Consider the following 17750-nt stretch of genomic DNA (forward strand, 5'->3'; position numbering starts at 1 on the left):
GGACCACGCCTCGCAGCGGGGGCGGACCAATCGGCTGGGAGATGGGACGCAGGTTCCGAGTCCCAGCCCACCCCCAGTGACTCGGCCGTCCCCAGACCCCCGAAGCCGCTGGTAGAGCATCACCATAGCGGGAAGGCAAACGGAGTCACCCTCTCCCCTGCTCCACCCCAAAGCCATTCAAAGAGGCCGAGCTCCTCCCCTTTCGGTAGGGCGGGGAAGGGGCCGGGCCTCCGGGGTTGGGTGACGGTTTCTCGTGTCTGATTGGCCGGGGAGCTTGCACCTTCCCTTACCCGCAACGCTCTGCGCCTCTATTTGAAGTAGGTGTGTACCTTGCTGAGAGCTCGCAGACCTCGTTAATGTTGAATTTGTGGCCCTTAGGTTTTTTCACCCGCATCCTCGCTCTCTCACTACCCACTTTCCAAACACACCCACCTCTTTACCACCGCAGTCGGCTCAGAGGGCCGACATCTTCAACGTCACACCCGCGAGTCGCAGGGGCCAACGGCTCACGGGACTACAACTCCCAGGAGGAGCCGCGCGGGACTCGCCGGTTGGCCAATGGGGGCGCGGCTCTCTTTGCAGGCTCGGTCTCCCGAACCTATTAGAAGGCGGCAGGGCGGGGAGGCGTATCCTCGGGGTGGCTGGAAGGCTGTGGTTGGGCAGAGGCGAGGCGTCCTTTCGGAGAGAGGGGCATTGCTTGCGCGGGGCTTCCCCGGCCGGGGGTGGGGGGTGGGGGGGGGGTGTCTCATCCTATCTGTAAAGATACCTCTTTACAGCCAGCCGCAGGAGGGCCCACGCTTGTAAGCCTAGCGAGTGGCCAGGCTGAGGCAGCAGGATAGCTTGAGTCCAGGAGTTCAAGACCAGCCTGGGCAACATAGCGAGTTTCCCCGTTTATTAGTAATAATCTCTACTGGCCGGGCACGGTGTCTCACGCCTGTAATGCCAACACTTTGGGAGGCCGAGGTGGGTGGATCACCTGAGGTCAGGAGTTCGAGACCAACCTGGCCAACACGTTGAAACCCTGTCTCTACTAAAAATACAAAATTAACCGGGTGTGGTGGCAGGTGCCTGTAATCCAAGCTGCTCGGGAGGCTGTGGCACGAAAATCACTTGAACCCAGGAGGCGGAGGTTGCAGTGAGACAGGATAGTGCCATTGCACTTCAGCCTGGGCAACACAGCAAGACCCCATCTCTCAGTAATGATCTCTCCTTTTCATATGGTGCCTTATAATTTCCAAGCTCCTGCAGTTTACAAAGCTGACGGGCAGGCAGGACGAGTCACTGTTGCCACTGTTTTACAGGTGCAAAGGAAAGAGATGCTGTGAAATTGCAGCATCTGCAGAGATGAGAAGATATTCTGAGGTCTCTTTTCAGGGTGCCTAAAATCTTCCACTGTAAGTAGCTTCCTATCTAGGACCCAATCCCTGGGGAATGTTTACATTGTATTTTGTGTGTTAGCGAGCTGGTGTAGAATTTTGCAGCTCTGGCTTAATTCTGTTGCTCTTAAGTTTTTTAATGTATATAAAAGTTGCTTCAGATGGGCATGGTGGCTCACCCCTGTAATCCCAACATTCTGGGAGGCTAAGGCGAGGGGATCATTGAATCCAGGAGTTCAGGACCAGCCTAGCCTTTTGACCCCGTCTCTGCAAATAAAATAAAATAAAATAAAATTAGTGAGGCATGGTAGTGCATGCCTGTAGTCCCAACTCAGCAGGCTGAGGTGGGCGGATCACTTGAGCCCAAGAGGTGGAAGCTGCAATGAGCTATGATTGTGCCATTGCACTTCAGCACCTCAGTGACAGAGAGACACTCCATCTCAAAAACAAAAAATGTTTAAGGTGGATATTCTTTTTTTTCTAATATATTTACTTCCATTTGAATTATTTATGAATACCTTTTGCATTTTAATAATTTATTTATTAAATAGATAATACATTTGGACGAGTCAAAATTCAAAAGGTTACTTACAGACTTCCTCCCGTTCTCTTTCTACATTCATTTTTCTCTCTAGAGATACCCAAGATAACTAGTTATTTATTTATGTTCCTACCAAGATTTATTCTTTGACTATTCAAGTGAATGTATTGTGTGTAAATGGTAGCACAATTTACATCCTTTCTCCAAGTTACTGTGGTTTTTTTTTTTGTTTTATTTTCAACTTCCCTACCTTTGAACAAGTTACTATTTTTTATTCAATAAATCTTAGAGATTGTTTCCTATCAATACATAGAGTTTTCTAATTCTTAATGTCTGAATGGTATAGCATTATTAGAATATACTATGCTTTATTTATTCCTTACTGGTGGGCATTGAGGTTATCTCTAGTTTTTTCCTGTAACAAGCAATGCTCCACTATATAAATATCCTTGTATAATGTCATTTTAGACATATGCAAGTATAACTGTAGGATAAATTCTTAGAAGTGAATTTGATGAGTCAAAATGTAAGATGTACACTGTGTATATATTGTATACATATATTTGAAAACATAATATAGGCCTGGCGTGGTGACTCACACCTGTAATCCCAGCACTTGGGGAGGCTGAGGCGGGCGGATCACCTGAGGTTGGGAGTTCGAGACCAGCCTGACCAACATGGAGAAACCTCATCTCCAAAAAAAAAAAGAAAGAAGGAAAACATAATATATATTTGAATATCAGAATTATTTACAAGTACCTTTGGCATTTTAATAATTTCTTTCTTTCTCTCTCTCTTTTTTTTTTCTTTTGGTGTTTCTTTTTTTGACACGAAATCTTGCTCTGTTGCACAGGCTGGAGAGCAGTGGCACCATCTTGGCTCACTGCAACCTCTACCTCCCAGGTTTGAGCCATTCTACTGCCTCATCCTCCCAAGTAGATGGGACTACCGGCACATACCACTATGCCCAGCTAATTTTTGTATTTTTAGTAGAGACAGGGTTTCACCACGTTGGCCAGGCTGGTCTTGAACTCTTGACCTCAGGTGATCCACCCACCTCAGCCTCCTAAAGTGCCAGGATTCAGGCATGAGCCACTGCACCCAGCCTTATAACTTATTTCTTAAATAGGTAATACATTCACGAGTCAAAATTCAAAAGACTATTTAAAGTCTTCCTCCCCATTCTTATTCTGCATTCATACAGATATATGTCTATGTCTGTATTTATGTATCTGTTCTGACTAGATAGATGCTCTATATAGCACTAGGACACCCGGATAGGCTTTTGTGAGTATAAATGTGTAGTGACACTTTATTTTTCTCTTCTCTGCCCAGGTATGTCCAGTAATGCAAGACTGCTTTCCAACAGTGGACAAGTTTTCATGTCTTACTCCCAGGTGACATGCACATTTGCTCCCAGAGTAACAACACTTTTTATCCTCTCAGATTCATATGTTGAAGACTTCAGTAGGGTATCTCTCTTCACTTTGCCTGTATGTTTCACATTTTTAGGAATTCAAAGAATTAATCTGCTGGTGTGCAGAAATGCTCTGACAACCTAATTCAAAGGAAGGTCACACATGTTGCAAAAGTCAGAGGTCCCCAAGACCACCTTAAGGACTGATAATTGGCTAGAAGGTAACCGGGCGCAGTGGCTGGCACCTGTAATCCCAGCACTTTGGGAGGCCGAAGCAGGCTGAACACCTGAGGTCGGGAGTTCGAGACCAGCCTGACCAACATGGAGAAACCCTGTCTCTACTAAAATACAAAATTATCCTGGCATGGTGATGCATGCCTGTTCTCCCAGCTACTCAGGAGGCTGAGGCAGGAGAATCGCTTGAACTAGGGAGGAAGAGGTTGTGGTAAGCCAAGATCGCACCATTGAGACTCAATCCATAGGAGATTTTTGATTTTTTGAGACGGAGTTTTGCTCTTGTTGCCCAAGCTGGAGTGCAATGGCGTGATCTCAGCTCACCGCAACCTCCGCCTCCCAGGCTCAAGCGATTCTCCTGCCTAAGCCTCCCAAATAGCTGGGATTACAGGCATGCACCAACATGCCCAGCTAATTTTGTATTTTTAGTAGAGACGGAGTTTCTCCCTATTGGTCAGGCTAGTCTCAAACTTCTGACCCCAGGTGATTCCCCCACCTCTGCCTCCCCAAGTGCTGAGATTCCAGGCATGAGCCACCGTGCCCAGCTCCATAGGAGGTATTTTTATGTCTAGTTATTAAACGTGCCTGGATTGATAGTGTTTGGTTTGTTTGAGCGTGGGGTTGGGGGGTGGGGGGAATCTTTGCCTCCTAGTCGTGATCTTCAACCATTCCCATCTCTGGTTTCTACCCTGTCCCAAGACATCTCAACAAATCTTCTAACACATATCTCCCCAAACCAGCAAAATATTAATGTGTTCCAAGACCCTTTTCTATGTGCCAAGTATTCAGGGGTAACCAAGACAGACAATAAAAACTTATTTTGAAAGAGCTTCTGTGTGATCTATTAAAAAGTCAACAATGTTCGAATAGTTTTTCTTTTTTTTTTTTTTTTTTTTTTTGAGACGGAGTCTCGCTCTTGTTACCCAGGCTGGAGTGCAATGGCGCGATCTCGGCTCACCGCAACCTCCGCCTCCTGGGTTCAGGCAATTCTCCTGCCTCAGCCTCCTGAGTAGCTGGGATTACAGGCACGCGCCACCATGCCCAGCTAATTTTTTTTTTTTTGTATTAATAGAGACGGGGTTTCACAATGTTGACCAGGATGGTCTCGATCTCTCGACCTCGTGATCCACCCGCCTCGGCCTCCCAAAGTGCTGGGATTACAGGCTTGAGCCACCGCGCCCGGCCTCGAATAGTTTTTCTTTTTAAAAAAATGTTTAGGCCTGGTGCAGTGGTTCATGCCTGTAATCCCTGCACTTTGGGAGATGGAGGCGGGTGGATCATGAGGTCAGGAGATCAAGACCATCCTGGCCAACATGGAGAAACCCCATCTCTACTAAAAAATACAAAATTAGCCGGGTGTGGAGTTGCATTCCTGTAATCCCAGCTACTCAGGTGACTGAGGCAGGAGAATCGCTTGAACCCAGGAGGCAGAGGTTGCAGTGAGCTGAGATCCTGCCACTGCACTCAAGCCTGGAAACACAGTGAGACTCTGTCTCAAAAAAAATTTTTTTTTAATTTTTTATAAAGACACAGTCTCACTATGTTGCACAGGCAGGTCTGGAACTCCTAGGCCCAAGCCATCCTCTCATTTTATGCAAGTCACCAGCAGCTTGACATCAAGCAAGACACTTTGTTTTAGAGAGAGCCTTGTTCTGTCACCCAGGCTGGAGTGCAGTGGTACAATCATAGCCCACTCTAGTCCTGAGCTCAAGCGATCCTCCCACCCCAGCCTCCTAAGTAACTGGGACTACAGGCACGAACCACCACACCCAGCTAAGCTTTTTATATTTTGTAGAGATAGGGGTCTCGCTATGCTGCCCAGGCTGGTCTCGAACTCCTGGCTGCAAGCAATCTTCCCTCCTTGGCCTGCCAATATGCTGGGATTACAGGCAGAAGCCACTACGCCAGGCCAGTGAGTTCCAGATCAGCCTGAGCAACATAATGACACTCTGTTTTTATACAAAATTTAAATTATTATTATTACTATTTTGAAACGGAGCCTCTCGCTCTGTCACCAGGCTTGAGTGTAGTGGCGGGATCTCGGCTCACTGCAATCTCCGCCTCCCGGGTTCAAGCGATTCTCCTGCCTCAGCCTCCCGAGTAGCTGTGACTACAGGCCTTAATTTTCTCTTCTTTGTTAGGATCAAAGTCGTTCACAGCTGATGTACGTGGAAGCACTTAGTTTTGTTTTTGTTTTTTGTGGGGTTTTTTGTTTGTTTGTTTCCAAGTTGGAAAAACCTTTTTCCAACCTGGACAACATAGTCAAGAAGGAGCAAACCCAAGGAACTCACCCGTCCCTAGAAAAAAATTAATAAAGCCGAGAGTGGTGGCACACACCTGTAGTCCTAGATAGTTGGGAGGCTGAGGCAGGAGAACTGCTTGAACCCGGGAGACAGAAGTTGCAGTGAGCCGAGATCGCGCGACTGCACTCTAGCCTGGGCGATAAAGCGAGACTCTGTCTATTAAAAAATGAAAAGAACAGAAACGAAAGGAAAAAAATTTTTTGTTTTCTCCAATACTGAAGGTTCCCACGCTTGCCGGCGCTCGGCTACCGGCTCGGACTCCCGTATTTCGCCGGGCAGCAGGAAAAGGCTAGGACCCACTGAGCCTGGCGGGGCGAGGGCGGTAAACAAATGAGATGCACCTCACCCCATCAAGCGCCTAGAGACCCCCCGGAAATGCAGGGAAGGACGCCGCAGGCAGTTGATGACGCACTTCCGGCATGGGATGTTATTTTTGGTTGCGTGACTGGGGGAGTCGTAGGCACCGAGCTGAAGAAAGGAGGAAGTGCGGGAGAGGGGCTTGGCGTGGTGGAGCCAGGTGTTTGGGATCAGAGGGTGGTGAGGGCCAGTGAGTTCCTTGGGTTTGCTCCTTCTTCACCTGAAAGGAAGACTCCAGGAAGGGCAGCGCATGCCGGAGAAAGATGAGTTCCAGCCTGACCACCCAGAGGCGCTGCAGTGACGCGGAGTCGGGACCCTGGGTGATGGCTGGCAGGTCCAGGGACGCCGCACCGTCCCAACGCGACGGACTTTTACCTGTGAAGGTGGAGGAAGACTCACCCGGAAGTTGGGAGCCCAGCTATCTCGGGTCTTGGCCGGACCCCGAAACTTCTCGACAGCACTTTAGGCAGCTGCGTTACCAGGAGGTGGCGGGACCGGAAGAGGCTCTGAGCCGGCTCCGAGAACTCTGTCGTCGGTGGCTGAGGCCCGAGCTGCTCTCTAAGGAGCAGATCCTGGAGCAGCTGGTGTTGGAGCAGTTCCTCACCATCCTGCCCGAGGAGCTCCAGGCCTGGGTGCGAGAGCACTGCCCGGAGAGCGGGGAGGAGGCGGTGGCCGTGGTGCAGGCTCTGCAGCGAGCGCTCGATGGGACCTCACCCCAGGTGAGAAGTGAAAGGCCCTTTCTGGGGGTGGGAATGTGGAACATAGGCGTGTATGGAGAACATACACATAGGCTAACATGGGAAAACCCCGTCTCTACTACAAATACAAAAAATTAGCTGGGCGTGGTGGCGGGCGCCTACTCGGGAGGCTGAGGCGAGAGCATTGCTTGAACCCCGGGGGGGGCAGAGGTTGCAGTGAGCCGAGATCGCGCCACCGGACTCCAGCCTGGGCGACAAGAGCGTAACTCCATCTCAAAAAAATAAAGAAATAAAGCACCGATCCAGGAGTTAGGAGATCCAGGTCCTAGGAATCATATCTACCCCTTCCAGTCATGACCTAGGCCTCTTGGGCCTCTGTTTCCTCCTCTGTAATCTGGTACAATTTAGATAACGACAGAAAGCAGCTCTGCCTTTGATTTCTGGTCCACTGCTGCATACCTGCGTACACCTTATTTACAGTGCTAGTTTTTTTTTTTTTTGGAGGGGTGTTGCAGATATTAAAATAACAGAAGTTTGTGAGACCCTTCAGAAGATTATGTTGAGAAATAGAATAATATTCTGAGACTCTACATTAGTGGTTTTGAAATGTAATTTGGATGTGCTGTTTATGAGATACAGTTCACAGTCAGTGTGAAATGTTAATCTGTGTGTGTGTGTGTGCGCGCGCACGCGTGCCCAGGCTGGAGTGCAATGGCGAGATCTCAGCTAACCACAGCCTCCACCTCCCGGGCTCAGGTGATTCTCCTGCCTCAGCCTCCCGAGTAACTGGGACTACAGGCATGCACCACCATGCCTGACTAATTTTTTGTATTTTTAGTAGAGATGGGGTTTCACCATGTTGGCCAGGCTGGTCTCAAATTCCCGACCTCAAATGATCCACCTGCTTCAGCCTCCCAAAGTGCTGAGATTACAGGCATAAGCCACCATGCTTGGCGAAACGTTCATCTTAAAACATTTTCCAGACCAAAAAAAAAAAAAAAAAAAAATGAGCATTTCATATTTCAGCCACATGCAGGGCAGTTTGTCAACCTTGGCACCATTGATATTTGTGCCAGTTGCTTCTTTGTTGCGGGGGTGGAGAGGGGGGCTGTCCTGTGCATTGTAGGATATGTGAGGCAGCATCCCTGACCTCTACCCACTAGATGCCAGTCATCTCACCCGCGCTGCCACCATCACCCCTTGCAATAAGGAAAATGTCTTCAATATTGCCAGATGTCCCATGGGGTGTAAAGTCACCCCGGGTCTAGAACCACTGATCTAGTAGGGAATAGAATTTTGAAAGGTTTGATCATGCATTTGTGTCTGTGTTTGAGTAGACACAATCCTGTCCCTGCCTGAAGGCTCTGGGTCAGTCACCCTCCTTCCTTGTGGAGATGTTAAGGCCCCTGGTCAAACTCTTCAAGTAGAATGCCATCCTGCTCATGTCAGTCTTCATCCACTTAATCTGCAAGTGTGTATCTCCCTTCCAGAGACTTCCTTTAGCTATAATTATAAACTAATGGCTGCCTGGCATTATTAAAAGCCCTATTGCAAGAAGAAGGAATATTTGTAGAGGATCTCCTAAAGCATAGATGGTCCATCCTTCATTTCCTCTGAAAGTCTTGACATTTCTTTTTTCTTTTTTTTGAGACAGAGTCTCGCTCTAATGCCCAGGCTGGAGTGCAGTGGCACAATCTTGGCTCACTGCAACCTCCACCGTCCCAGGTTTAAGCGATTCTCCTGCCTCAGCCTCTCAAGTAGCTGGGATTATAGGCACCCACCACCACGCCCAGCTAATTTTTGTGTATTTTTAGTAGAGACCGGGTTTCACCATGTTGGTCAGGCTGGTCTCAAACCCCTGACCTCAGATGATCCGCCTGCCTCAGCCTCCCAAAGTGCTGGGATTACAGGTGTAAACCACTGAGCCCGGCAACATTTCTAAAATAAAAGGAGGCGGGCCTCAGAAGGGAAAGATAAAGTATCAGAATAACCTACATTTTTTTCAACTTGTCTATCTAAGGTCCCTTTTTTGGTAAGTAGAGAATTAGAATTCAAAGCCAGGCGACTGGTTGTATAGTCTATGCACTTAACCCCAATGCCATACTGCCTGGCTAGGAAAAATGAGGGAAGCAACAATAATCTTCAGTCAGGGTTGTCTCGTGGTTTCCAACCTCCTCCTTGCTGTCACAGTCATCATCTAACTAGCAGCAGGAACACAGTGTAACTTAAGCTAGAACTAAGGGAGATGTGGCATTAAGCCAGTTTTTTTTTTTTTAGGACAGTCTTGCTCTTGTCATTTAGGCTGGAGTGCAATGGCATGATCTCAGCTCACTGCAACTTCCACCTCCTGAGTTCAAGTGATTCTCCTGCCTCAGCCTCCCGAGTAGCTGAGATTACAAGTTCCTGCCACCACGCCCACCTAATTTTTATATTTTTAGTGGAGACAGGGTTTCACCATGTTGGCCAGGCTGGTCTTAAACTCCTGACATCAGGTGATCCACCTGCCTCAGCCTCCCAAAGTGCTGGGATTATAGGCATGGGCCACCGCAGTTGGCCCATGAAGCCAGTTTCTAAGGAGAGGTGCAAGTTGCTGAGGCCACTGGAAGCCCAAGGACAAGACCAGTGAACCTCATTCCCGTGCATCTGATATGTAGGGGTGAGTCCAGGAAGGTTTTCTGCACCTATTCCCACTTCCCTGGTCTCATGTCTCACACATTGTAGTCAGTGTTGAGTCTTTTCTGTGGATTTTAACATGATACATGCAAGAGATGGTGGACGATGGGCCTTGCTATTTGAGGGAGAGAGGTTGTCACTAAAAGATGTCTTTTTTTATCTCAGCAGAGGCTCAGAAAAACAGAGTTGTTTTTGTTTTTTGTTTTTTTTTGTTGAGATGGAATCTCACTCTTTTTGCCCAGGCTGGAGTGCAGTGGCACGATCTCAGATCACTGCAACCTCCGCCTCCTGGGCTCAAGCTGTTCCTCTGCCTCAGCCTCCTAAGTAGCTGGGATTACAGGTGCCCACGACCCCGCCCAGCTAATTTTTGTACTTTTAGTAGAAATGGGGTTTCACCATGTTGGCCAGGCTGGTCTTGAACTCCTGACCTCAGGTGATCCACACGCCTCAGCCTCTCAGAGTTCTGGGATTATAGGCATGAGCCACCGCACCCAGTCAACAAAGTTTTTTATACTCACAGGTCCTAGAGACAGGAGGCAAGATGTGCCACAGCACACAGGGCAACATAGGGAAGCACCAGGCAGAAGGGACAAGAACCAGCGGAGAGCCAAAGCCTCAACTTTTATTGGCGTTTCCACAAGAAGGGCAGGCATGGGTAGCACTTCAGGATTGGCTAGTTAGAATAATTTCAGTGCTCTGAGCCATAGGGGTGGTTCAGGCACCGAATGGCCTGGCACCCAGCCCTGGGATGAAGGCAGTGAAGTATTGCCTCCTGGGGTGTTAAGGGACAGAGGGAAGCGGTAGCTAGGGCTCTGAATTGGTTAATTTGCACAGCAAAGGTTTGTACAGAAGGCTGAACCCTTTGCTATCTTTAAGAATTGGCGGCTGGGGGCTGGGCACGGTGGCTCACGCCTATAATCCCAGCATTTTGGGAGGCTGAGGCAGGTGGATCACGAGGTCAAGAGATCGAGACTATACTGGTCAACAAGGTGAAACCCCATCTCTACTAAAAATACAAAAATTAGCTGGGCATGGTGGCGCGCGCCTGTAGTCTCAGCTACTTGGGAGGCTGAGGCAGGAGAATTGCTTGAACCCAGGAGGCAGAGGTTGCGGTGAGCTGAGATTGCGCCATTGCACTCCAGCCTGGGTAACGAGCGAAACTCCATCTCAAAAACAAAAAAAAAGAATTGGCTAGCTTGGGAGTGGCAGTCTCTCCCTAGCCAGAAAGGTTTTTTTTTTTGAGCTGGAGTCTCCCCCTGTTGCCGAGGCTGGAGTGCATTGGCATGATCTTGGCTCGCTCCAACCTCCACCTCCTGGGTTCAAGCCATTCTCCTGCCTCCTATAGTCACCGGTAGCTGGGGCTATAACATGCCACCATGCCTAGCTTATTTTTGTATTTTTAGTAGAGACAAGGTTTCACCATGTTTGTCAGGCTGGTCTTGAACTCCTGACCTCCTGATCTGCCTGCCTCAGCATCCCAAAGTGCTGGTATTACAGGTGTGAGCCACAGCACCAGGCCAGAAAGGTTTTTAGGATGTTAAAACATAATAAGGTGCAAGAAGTGAAATATATATATATGTATACATACACAATACAGCGAGTGAGAGAGTCCTGGAGTCTGTTTGTGACCCCCATTACTGGAACCTGGACAAACAAACATCTACCTTACCAGTTTTAGAACCTTCCCTTGTGGCCTTAACCTCTGAATGATCAACTTATATTTGAATAGCCATCTCAGGCCTAGCTTTGTGGCTCATGCCTGTAATCCCAGCACTTTGGGAAGCTGAGGCGGTGGATCACTTGAGTTCAGGAGTTTGAGACCAGCCTGGGAAACATGACGAAACTCTGTCTCTATAGAAAAATATAAAAATTAGCTGGGTGTGGTGGTGTGCATCTGTAGTCTCAGCAACTGGGGAGGCTGAGGTAGGAGAATCTCTTGAGTCCAGGAGGTGGAGGTTGCAGGAGTCCAGGAGGTGGAGTCAAGATCACACCACTGCACTCTAGCCTAGATGACAGAGTAAGACCCTGTCTCCAAAAAAAAAAAAAAAAAAAACCATCCCTGAAGATCACCTAGTTGGATAATTATGTTATTATGAAGTGGTCAAGAGAAAGGAAAGGCATCTTACTGAGCATCTATAAGTGGGTGTAGTACCTTCATTTTTGAATATTTGTATCTGCTTTATACAAGAGGGAACAGTGTCACAGAGAGCCAGCCTTGGACCTCTAGACCTTCTGGTTACGAGTTTATTTTTATTTTTTATTGTTTTTTGAGATGGAGTTTTACTCCTGTTGCCCAAGCTGGAGTGCAGTGGCATGATCTTGGGTCACTGCAACCAACCTCCGCCTCCCAGGTTCAAGCAATTCTCCTGCCTCAGCCTCCCGAGTAACTGGGATTATAAGCGCATGCCACCACACACAGCTAAGTTTTTGTATTTTTAGTAGAGACAGGGTTTCACCATGTTGACCAGATTGGTCTCAAACTCCTGACCTCAGGCGATTCACCTGCCTCAGCCTCCCAAAGTGCTGGGATTACAGGTGTCAGCCACCACACCCAGCCATGTTTACTTTTAATCTATGTCATATTTCCATACATCACAGTGATACAAGTTAAAGAAATACTTTGCTCCTACTTACCCCCAAAATTAGTGTAAATAATCCACAGAAAGGCTTTTCAGAATTGCAACAGAATGTCAGCCTCTATCTGATTTCTGCAAACTCCCTGGTCAGTACAAGACTCCAGAAGAGGGGTAGTGCTGTACAGGGGCAGCAGGTGGTGCATAGGGCTCTTGTGTTGTTCCAGGGGATGATGACTTTTGAGGACATGGCCATGTCTCTAACCTGGGAGGAGTGGGAGCGCCTGGACCCAGCACGGAAGGACTTCTACAGAGAGAGCATGCAGAAGGATTCCGGGAGCACAGTCCCGCCAAGTGAGTGCTGTTGCTCTGCTGGTTTATAGCGCTAAGTGGTTTGTGAAGGGCTGGTTCACTACCATTCCTGAGCCGGTATGTCATTCCCAGACTTGGGCTGAGAGCCTTCAAGTGTCTTCTGTAACCCAAGCAGGAGCCTCTGTACTGTTAGGTGCTAGATTCAGCTTTTCACTTTGGTTCATTTTTAATTTTTATACATACAGAAAACTATTTTTAAAAAAATGATGAGCATTCCCTGTGTCCACCACCCAGGTTTAGCATTTCTTAATACTTGGCCATATTGCCAAGGAAATAATATGTTACAGCTATAGGTGAGGCCCCCCACATACCCTCCCTGAAACCCTTCCCCTCTTTCCTTCTCCAGAGGTAGCTAGTATCCTGACTGTCACGTTTATGACTTCCATGCATGTCTTATATTCTTTCTACATATACACGTAGCTCCATACTACATATCATTACTGGATGGCTCTTCTTACTCAACATTACATTTTTGAAATTTACTCATGTTGATACATGGAGCTCTATTTTAACACCTCCATATTTCACTGTCCAGATACTCCAAAGTTCTATCCATTCTGTTGATGGTTATTTAGTTGTCTTCAGTTTTTTACCATTACAGTGTTGCACCAAACATTCTTGTATATTCTTGCATATTTTTGTATATTTGTTCATATTCTGGAGTTTCAGAAGAGAATGTGCCTAGAGACAGGCAGTAGTCCCCCTTCCTGGTTTTGCTTTCTGTGGTTTCACTTACCCATAGTACGCAGTACAATCAAATATTTTAAGAGCGGGAGAGACCACATTCACATGACTTTTGTTACAGTATAGCATTTGTTTTTCGTTTTTTGTTTTTATTTTTGTTTTGGGGGTTTTTTTGACAGAGTTATACTTTTGTGGCCCAGGAGGAGTGCAGTGGCGTGGTCTCGGCTTACTGCAACCTCTGCCTCCTGGGTCAAACATTTCTTCCACCTCAGCCTCCTGAATATCTGGGGTTACAGGCATGTGCCACCATGCATGGCTAATTTTGTGTTTTTAATAGAGATGGGGTTTCACCATGTTGGCCAGGCTGGTCTTGAACTCTCACCTCAGGTGATCCACCCACCTTGGCCTCCCGAAGTGCTGGGATTACAGGTGTGAGCCACTGCATCCAGCTAAGTATACTGTTACAATTAGTAGTTACTATTAATCTCTTGATGTCTCTAATTTATGAATGAAACTTGATTACAGGGATGTATGTTTAAGAAAAAACATTTTATATATATAGGATTTGACAGTATACACAATTTTACACATCACTGGCGGTCTTAGAATGTGTCCCTCACAGAGAAGAGGGAACTACTGTATGTTCATCTCGCTCTCCAAAGAGCTCATAACTAATGTATATGCCACCAGCAGTATTGAGAATTTTTCTTTCTCCACATTCTTGTCAACATTTGCTGTTGGCCAGGCGCATTGGTTCACACCTATAATCCCAGCATTTTGGGAGGCCAAGATGGGAGAATTGTTTGAGGCCAGGAGCTCAAGACCAGCCTGGGCAACATAGAGAGACCCCATCTCTTTCTTAAAGATGTTTAATAAAAAAATACATTTCATGTTATCAGCTGATGGCATGACATCTTGACACAGTAGCCATAGTGTTCTTTTGCATGTGTTGGATTATGTCACTGCTCAGAGCCAGCAGTGGCTCCCCTTTCACACAAGGCGAGAGCCATCAGCCTGTGATGCCTGATGTGCCGAGGCCCTGGCACCCTGCCCACCCTTCCCTTCCTCCCCTTCCTCTGCCCCTCTGCTCTGGCCACACTGCCTTACTGTTCTAAAACATGCCAAGCCCCCTGCCTCCTGGTCTTTTTGCTATATATGATCCCTCTGCCTGGCATGTTCTGCTCCAGCTCTGTAGGAAGCAAAGCTTCAGGACTTTGCTCAAATTGCTCCCTTGGGCCAGGTGTAGTGGCTCACACCCATAATCCCAGCACTTTGGGAGGCTGAGGTGGGTGAATCACTTGAGGTCAGGAGTTCAAAACCAGCCTAGCCAACGTGGTGAAATCCGGTCTCTACTAAAAATAGAAAAATTAGTCAGGCCTGGTGATGGGCACCTATAATCCCAGCTACTTGGGAGCTTGAGGCAGGAGAATTGCTTGAACCCAAGAGGCTGAGGATGTAGTGAGCTAAGATCACGCCATTACACTCCAGCCTGGGCAGCAAGAGTGAAACTCCATCTCAAAAAAATAAAATAGGCCGAGTGCAGTGGCTCATGCCTGTGATCCCAACACCTTGGGAGGTCAGGAGTTCAAGACCAGCCTGCCAAGATGGTTAAAACCCCATCTCTACTAAAACTATAAAAATTAGCCAGGAGCAGTGGCAGGCTCCTGTAATCCCAACTACTCAGGAGGCTGAGGCCGGAGAATCGCTTGAACCTGGGTGGCAGAGGTTGCAGTGAGTTGAGATTGTGCCACTGCACTCCAGTCTAGGCAACAGAGATTCCATCTCAAAAAAAAAAAAAAAGAAAGAAAATATAAGTAAATAAAATGAAAAGTAAAAAGGTTTTGAGGGTTTAACATTCTGCCAGCACTTGCTTATTTCAGTTTTGCACAGGGATACAGTGGCAGCAATTTGTATTTTCATCCTTCAGGTTTGGAAAGCAGAACAGAGAACAAAGAGTTGATTCCAGTGCAAGAAATTTTAGAAGAAGCAGAGCCACAGGAGCAACTACACGAAGCATTCCAGGGGAAGCCTCCGCTATTTTCTAAGTGTGGCCATACCCATGACAACAGGGTAGAAAAGCAGTCCAGAAACCCTTTGCCCCTGAAACTTGAAAATTCTCATGAAGCACAGGGACTCACCAGCATCTCAGATGTCAACAGGAATGGTTGCATGGAAGGGGAAGACTCTAAAAATAATGAATTGCAGAACAGTGCCAGATGTTCCAACCTTGTTCTATATCAGCACATCCCAAAAGCAGAGAGGCCCATTGACGGTGAGGAACACGGAAACACATGCAATCAGAGTTTCCATGTGGTGACGTGGCACGTGCTGAAACCTCACAAGTCTCACAGTGGAGACAGTTTCCATCATTCCAGCCTTTTCAAGACCCAGAGACAGCTCCATGAAGAAAGACCTTATAAGTGTGATAACTGTGGGAAGAGTTTCAAACAACGCTCTGACCTCTTTAGACACCAGAGAATCCACACAGGTGAGAAGCCCTATGGCTGCCAAGAATGTGGGAAAAGCTTCAGCCAGAGCGCTGCCCTGACCAAGCACCAGAGGACACACACAGGCGAGAAGCCGTACACCTGTCTGAAATGCGGGGAGCGCTTCCGGCAGAATTCACACCTAAATCGTCATCAAAGTACCCACAGTGGAGACAAACACTTTAAATGTGAGGAATGTGGGGAAACCTGCCATATTTCCAACCTTTTTAGACATCAGAGACTACATAAAGGAGAGAGACCCTATAAGTGTGCAGACTGTGAGAAGAGCTTCAAACAGCGCTCCGACCTCTTTAAACACCAGAGAATCCACACTGGGGAGAAGCCCTATGAATGTTCTGTCTGTGGGAAACGCTTCAATCAGAGTGCAACCCTTATTAAACACCAGAGAATTCACACTGGAGAAAAGCCTTACAAATGTCTTGAATGTGGGGAAAGATTTAGACAAAGTACACACCTTATCCGACACCAAAGAATTCATCAAGATAAAGTGCTGTTGGCCGGGCGTGGTGGCTCACGCCTGTAATCCCAGCACTTTGAGAGGTCAAGGAAATTGGATCATTTGAGATCAAGAGTTCAAAACCAGCCTGGCCAACATGGTGAAACCCTGTCTTTACTAAAAATACAAAAATTAGTTGGGTGTGGTGGTGCACGCCTGTAATCCCAGCTACTCAGGAGGCTGAGGCAGGAGAATCATTTGAACGCAGGAGGCAGAGGTTGCAGTGAGCTGAGATCACACCACTGCACTCGAGCCTGGGCAACAGGGTGGGACTCCATCTCAAAAAAATAAAGTGCTATCAGTTTGATATGTTTCTGTGTGACTTGGCCTGTTTCTTTTCTTGTCCAGAACCACATTCCCTGCTCTTTTGGAGTATTTCAGTCAATTATGGATCTTCCTCAAACATCTCATACAAGATAGGCTCAGTCTGACTTGAGTCTCATTACAGACTGATAGTTTCAGTGAATGAGGAATAAGGAAGTAGGGGACCTTCTGAAATGTGAGCTGGTGCTGGGTGAGAGACTTCTGATGGTAAGAGTGAGGCTGACATGTAACAGGCTTCTGTCCTTGTCATCTGCAGTTTTTCTACCTTTAGGTATTTATTTTTGAGACAGAGTCTTGTATCCCCCAGGCTGGAGCCCAGTGGTGTGATCATGGCTTACCGTGGCCTCAACCTCCTGGGCTCAAGCGATCCTCTTGCCTTAACATCCTGAGTAGCTGGGACCACAGGCACACACCACCACACCCTACTATTTTTTTTTTTTAGAGATTGGGGTCTTGCTATGTTGCCTAGGCTGGGTTCGAACTCCTGGGCTCAAGGAGTCCTCCTGCCTTGCTGGAATTATAGGCGTGAGCCACCACACCCAGCCTACCTTTATTTACTTTTGAACCAAATCTTGCTCACTACAATTATTAATACTTCCCTAAGAATATATTTTAGTCATTTAAAATTTGCCTTTGTCCTTAGATGGCAGAGAGATTTCAACTACTTCATAATTTCCAGAAGACCTGGGAAAGCTCAGTACGCACAAGAAGCACTCTGTATTTTTCACTTTTCAGAAAACCTAATTTTGCATAGTCCCTCTTTCCCATTCTAGGAGCCTAAGAGTTCAGTTTGATAACTTGCTTTTTTTTTTGAGACAGAGTCTCCCTCTGTTGCCCAGGCTGGAGAACAATGGTGCGATCTTGGCTCACTGCAACCTCCACCTCCTGGGTTCAAGCGATTCTCCTTCAACTGGAAATACCAAGTTTCTTTTCTTTTTTTGGGGCGGGGGCAGTCTTGCTCTGTCACCAGGCTCTGGAGTGCAGTAGCACAATCTTGGCTCACTGCAACCTCTGCCTCCTGGGTTCAAGCAATTCCCCTGGCTCAGCCTCCAAAGTAGCTGGGACTACAGGCACATGCCACCATGCCTGGCTAATTGTTTGTATTTTAGTAGAGACGGGGTTTCACCATGTTGGCCAGGATGGTCTTGATCTCCCGACCTCAGGTGATCCGCCTGCCTTGGCCTCCCAAAGTGTT

General features: G+C 47.4%; 1 protein-coding gene and 1 long non-coding RNA gene across 4 annotated transcripts; both read left to right on the top strand.

The window, feature by feature from the left end:
- Nucleotides 1–740: 740 nt before the first annotated feature.
- LOC110568432 (uncharacterized) lies at nucleotides 741–3376 on the top strand. Of its 2 annotated transcripts, XR_010342795.1 has the most exons (4): nucleotides 741–963; nucleotides 1065–1196; nucleotides 1302–1394; nucleotides 3253–3376. It is a non-coding gene; the product is annotated as an uncharacterized LOC110568432 (long non-coding RNA). The 2 variants fall into 2 exon arrangements; XR_002478715.2 differs by having other exon boundaries at nucleotides 741–1196.
- Nucleotides 3377–6301: 2925 nt separating this feature from the next.
- Nucleotides 6302–16545, top strand: ZNF394 (zinc finger protein 394). 2 transcript variants are annotated; one of them, XM_012455528.3, is made up of 3 exons: nucleotides 6302–6947; nucleotides 12400–12526; nucleotides 15156–16545. In XM_012455528.3, exons 1-3 carry the CDS (start codon nucleotides 6492–6494, stop codon nucleotides 16256–16258), a joined length of 1686 nt encoding a protein of 561 aa, XP_012310951.2. In that variant the 5' UTR covers nucleotides 6302–6491; the 3' UTR covers nucleotides 16259–16545. The 2 variants fall into 2 exon arrangements, with proteins under 2 accessions (XP_012310951.2, XP_021527344.1); XM_021671669.2 differs by lacking the exon at nucleotides 12400–12526.
- Nucleotides 16546–17750: the final 1205 nt, after the last annotated feature.

The sequence above is a fragment of the Aotus nancymaae genome, unplaced genomic scaffold, assembly GCF_030222135.1.
Source record: "Aotus nancymaae isolate 86718 unplaced genomic scaffold, 86718_ANA_hifiasm-v0.15.2.pri h1tg000015l_0, whole genome shotgun sequence".
In the NCBI taxonomy this organism is placed as follows: Eukaryota; Metazoa; Chordata; class Mammalia; order Primates; family Aotidae; genus Aotus; species Aotus nancymaae.

Bases quoted from the DNA above. Each gene is read 5' to 3' on its own strand.
- ZNF394 (XM_012455528.3), top strand. From the start codon at position 6,492: ATGAGTTCCAGCCTGACCACCCAGAGGCGCTGCAGTGACGCGGAGTCG. The intron at 6,948-12,399 runs GTGAGAAGTGAA...GTGTTGTTCCAG, and splicing joins TCGATGGGACCTCACCCCAG to GGGATGATGACTTTTGAGGA. The intron at 12,527-15,155 runs GTGAGTGCTGTT...TTCATCCTTCAG, and splicing joins CGGGAGCACAGTCCCGCCAA to GTTTGGAAAGCAGAACAGAG.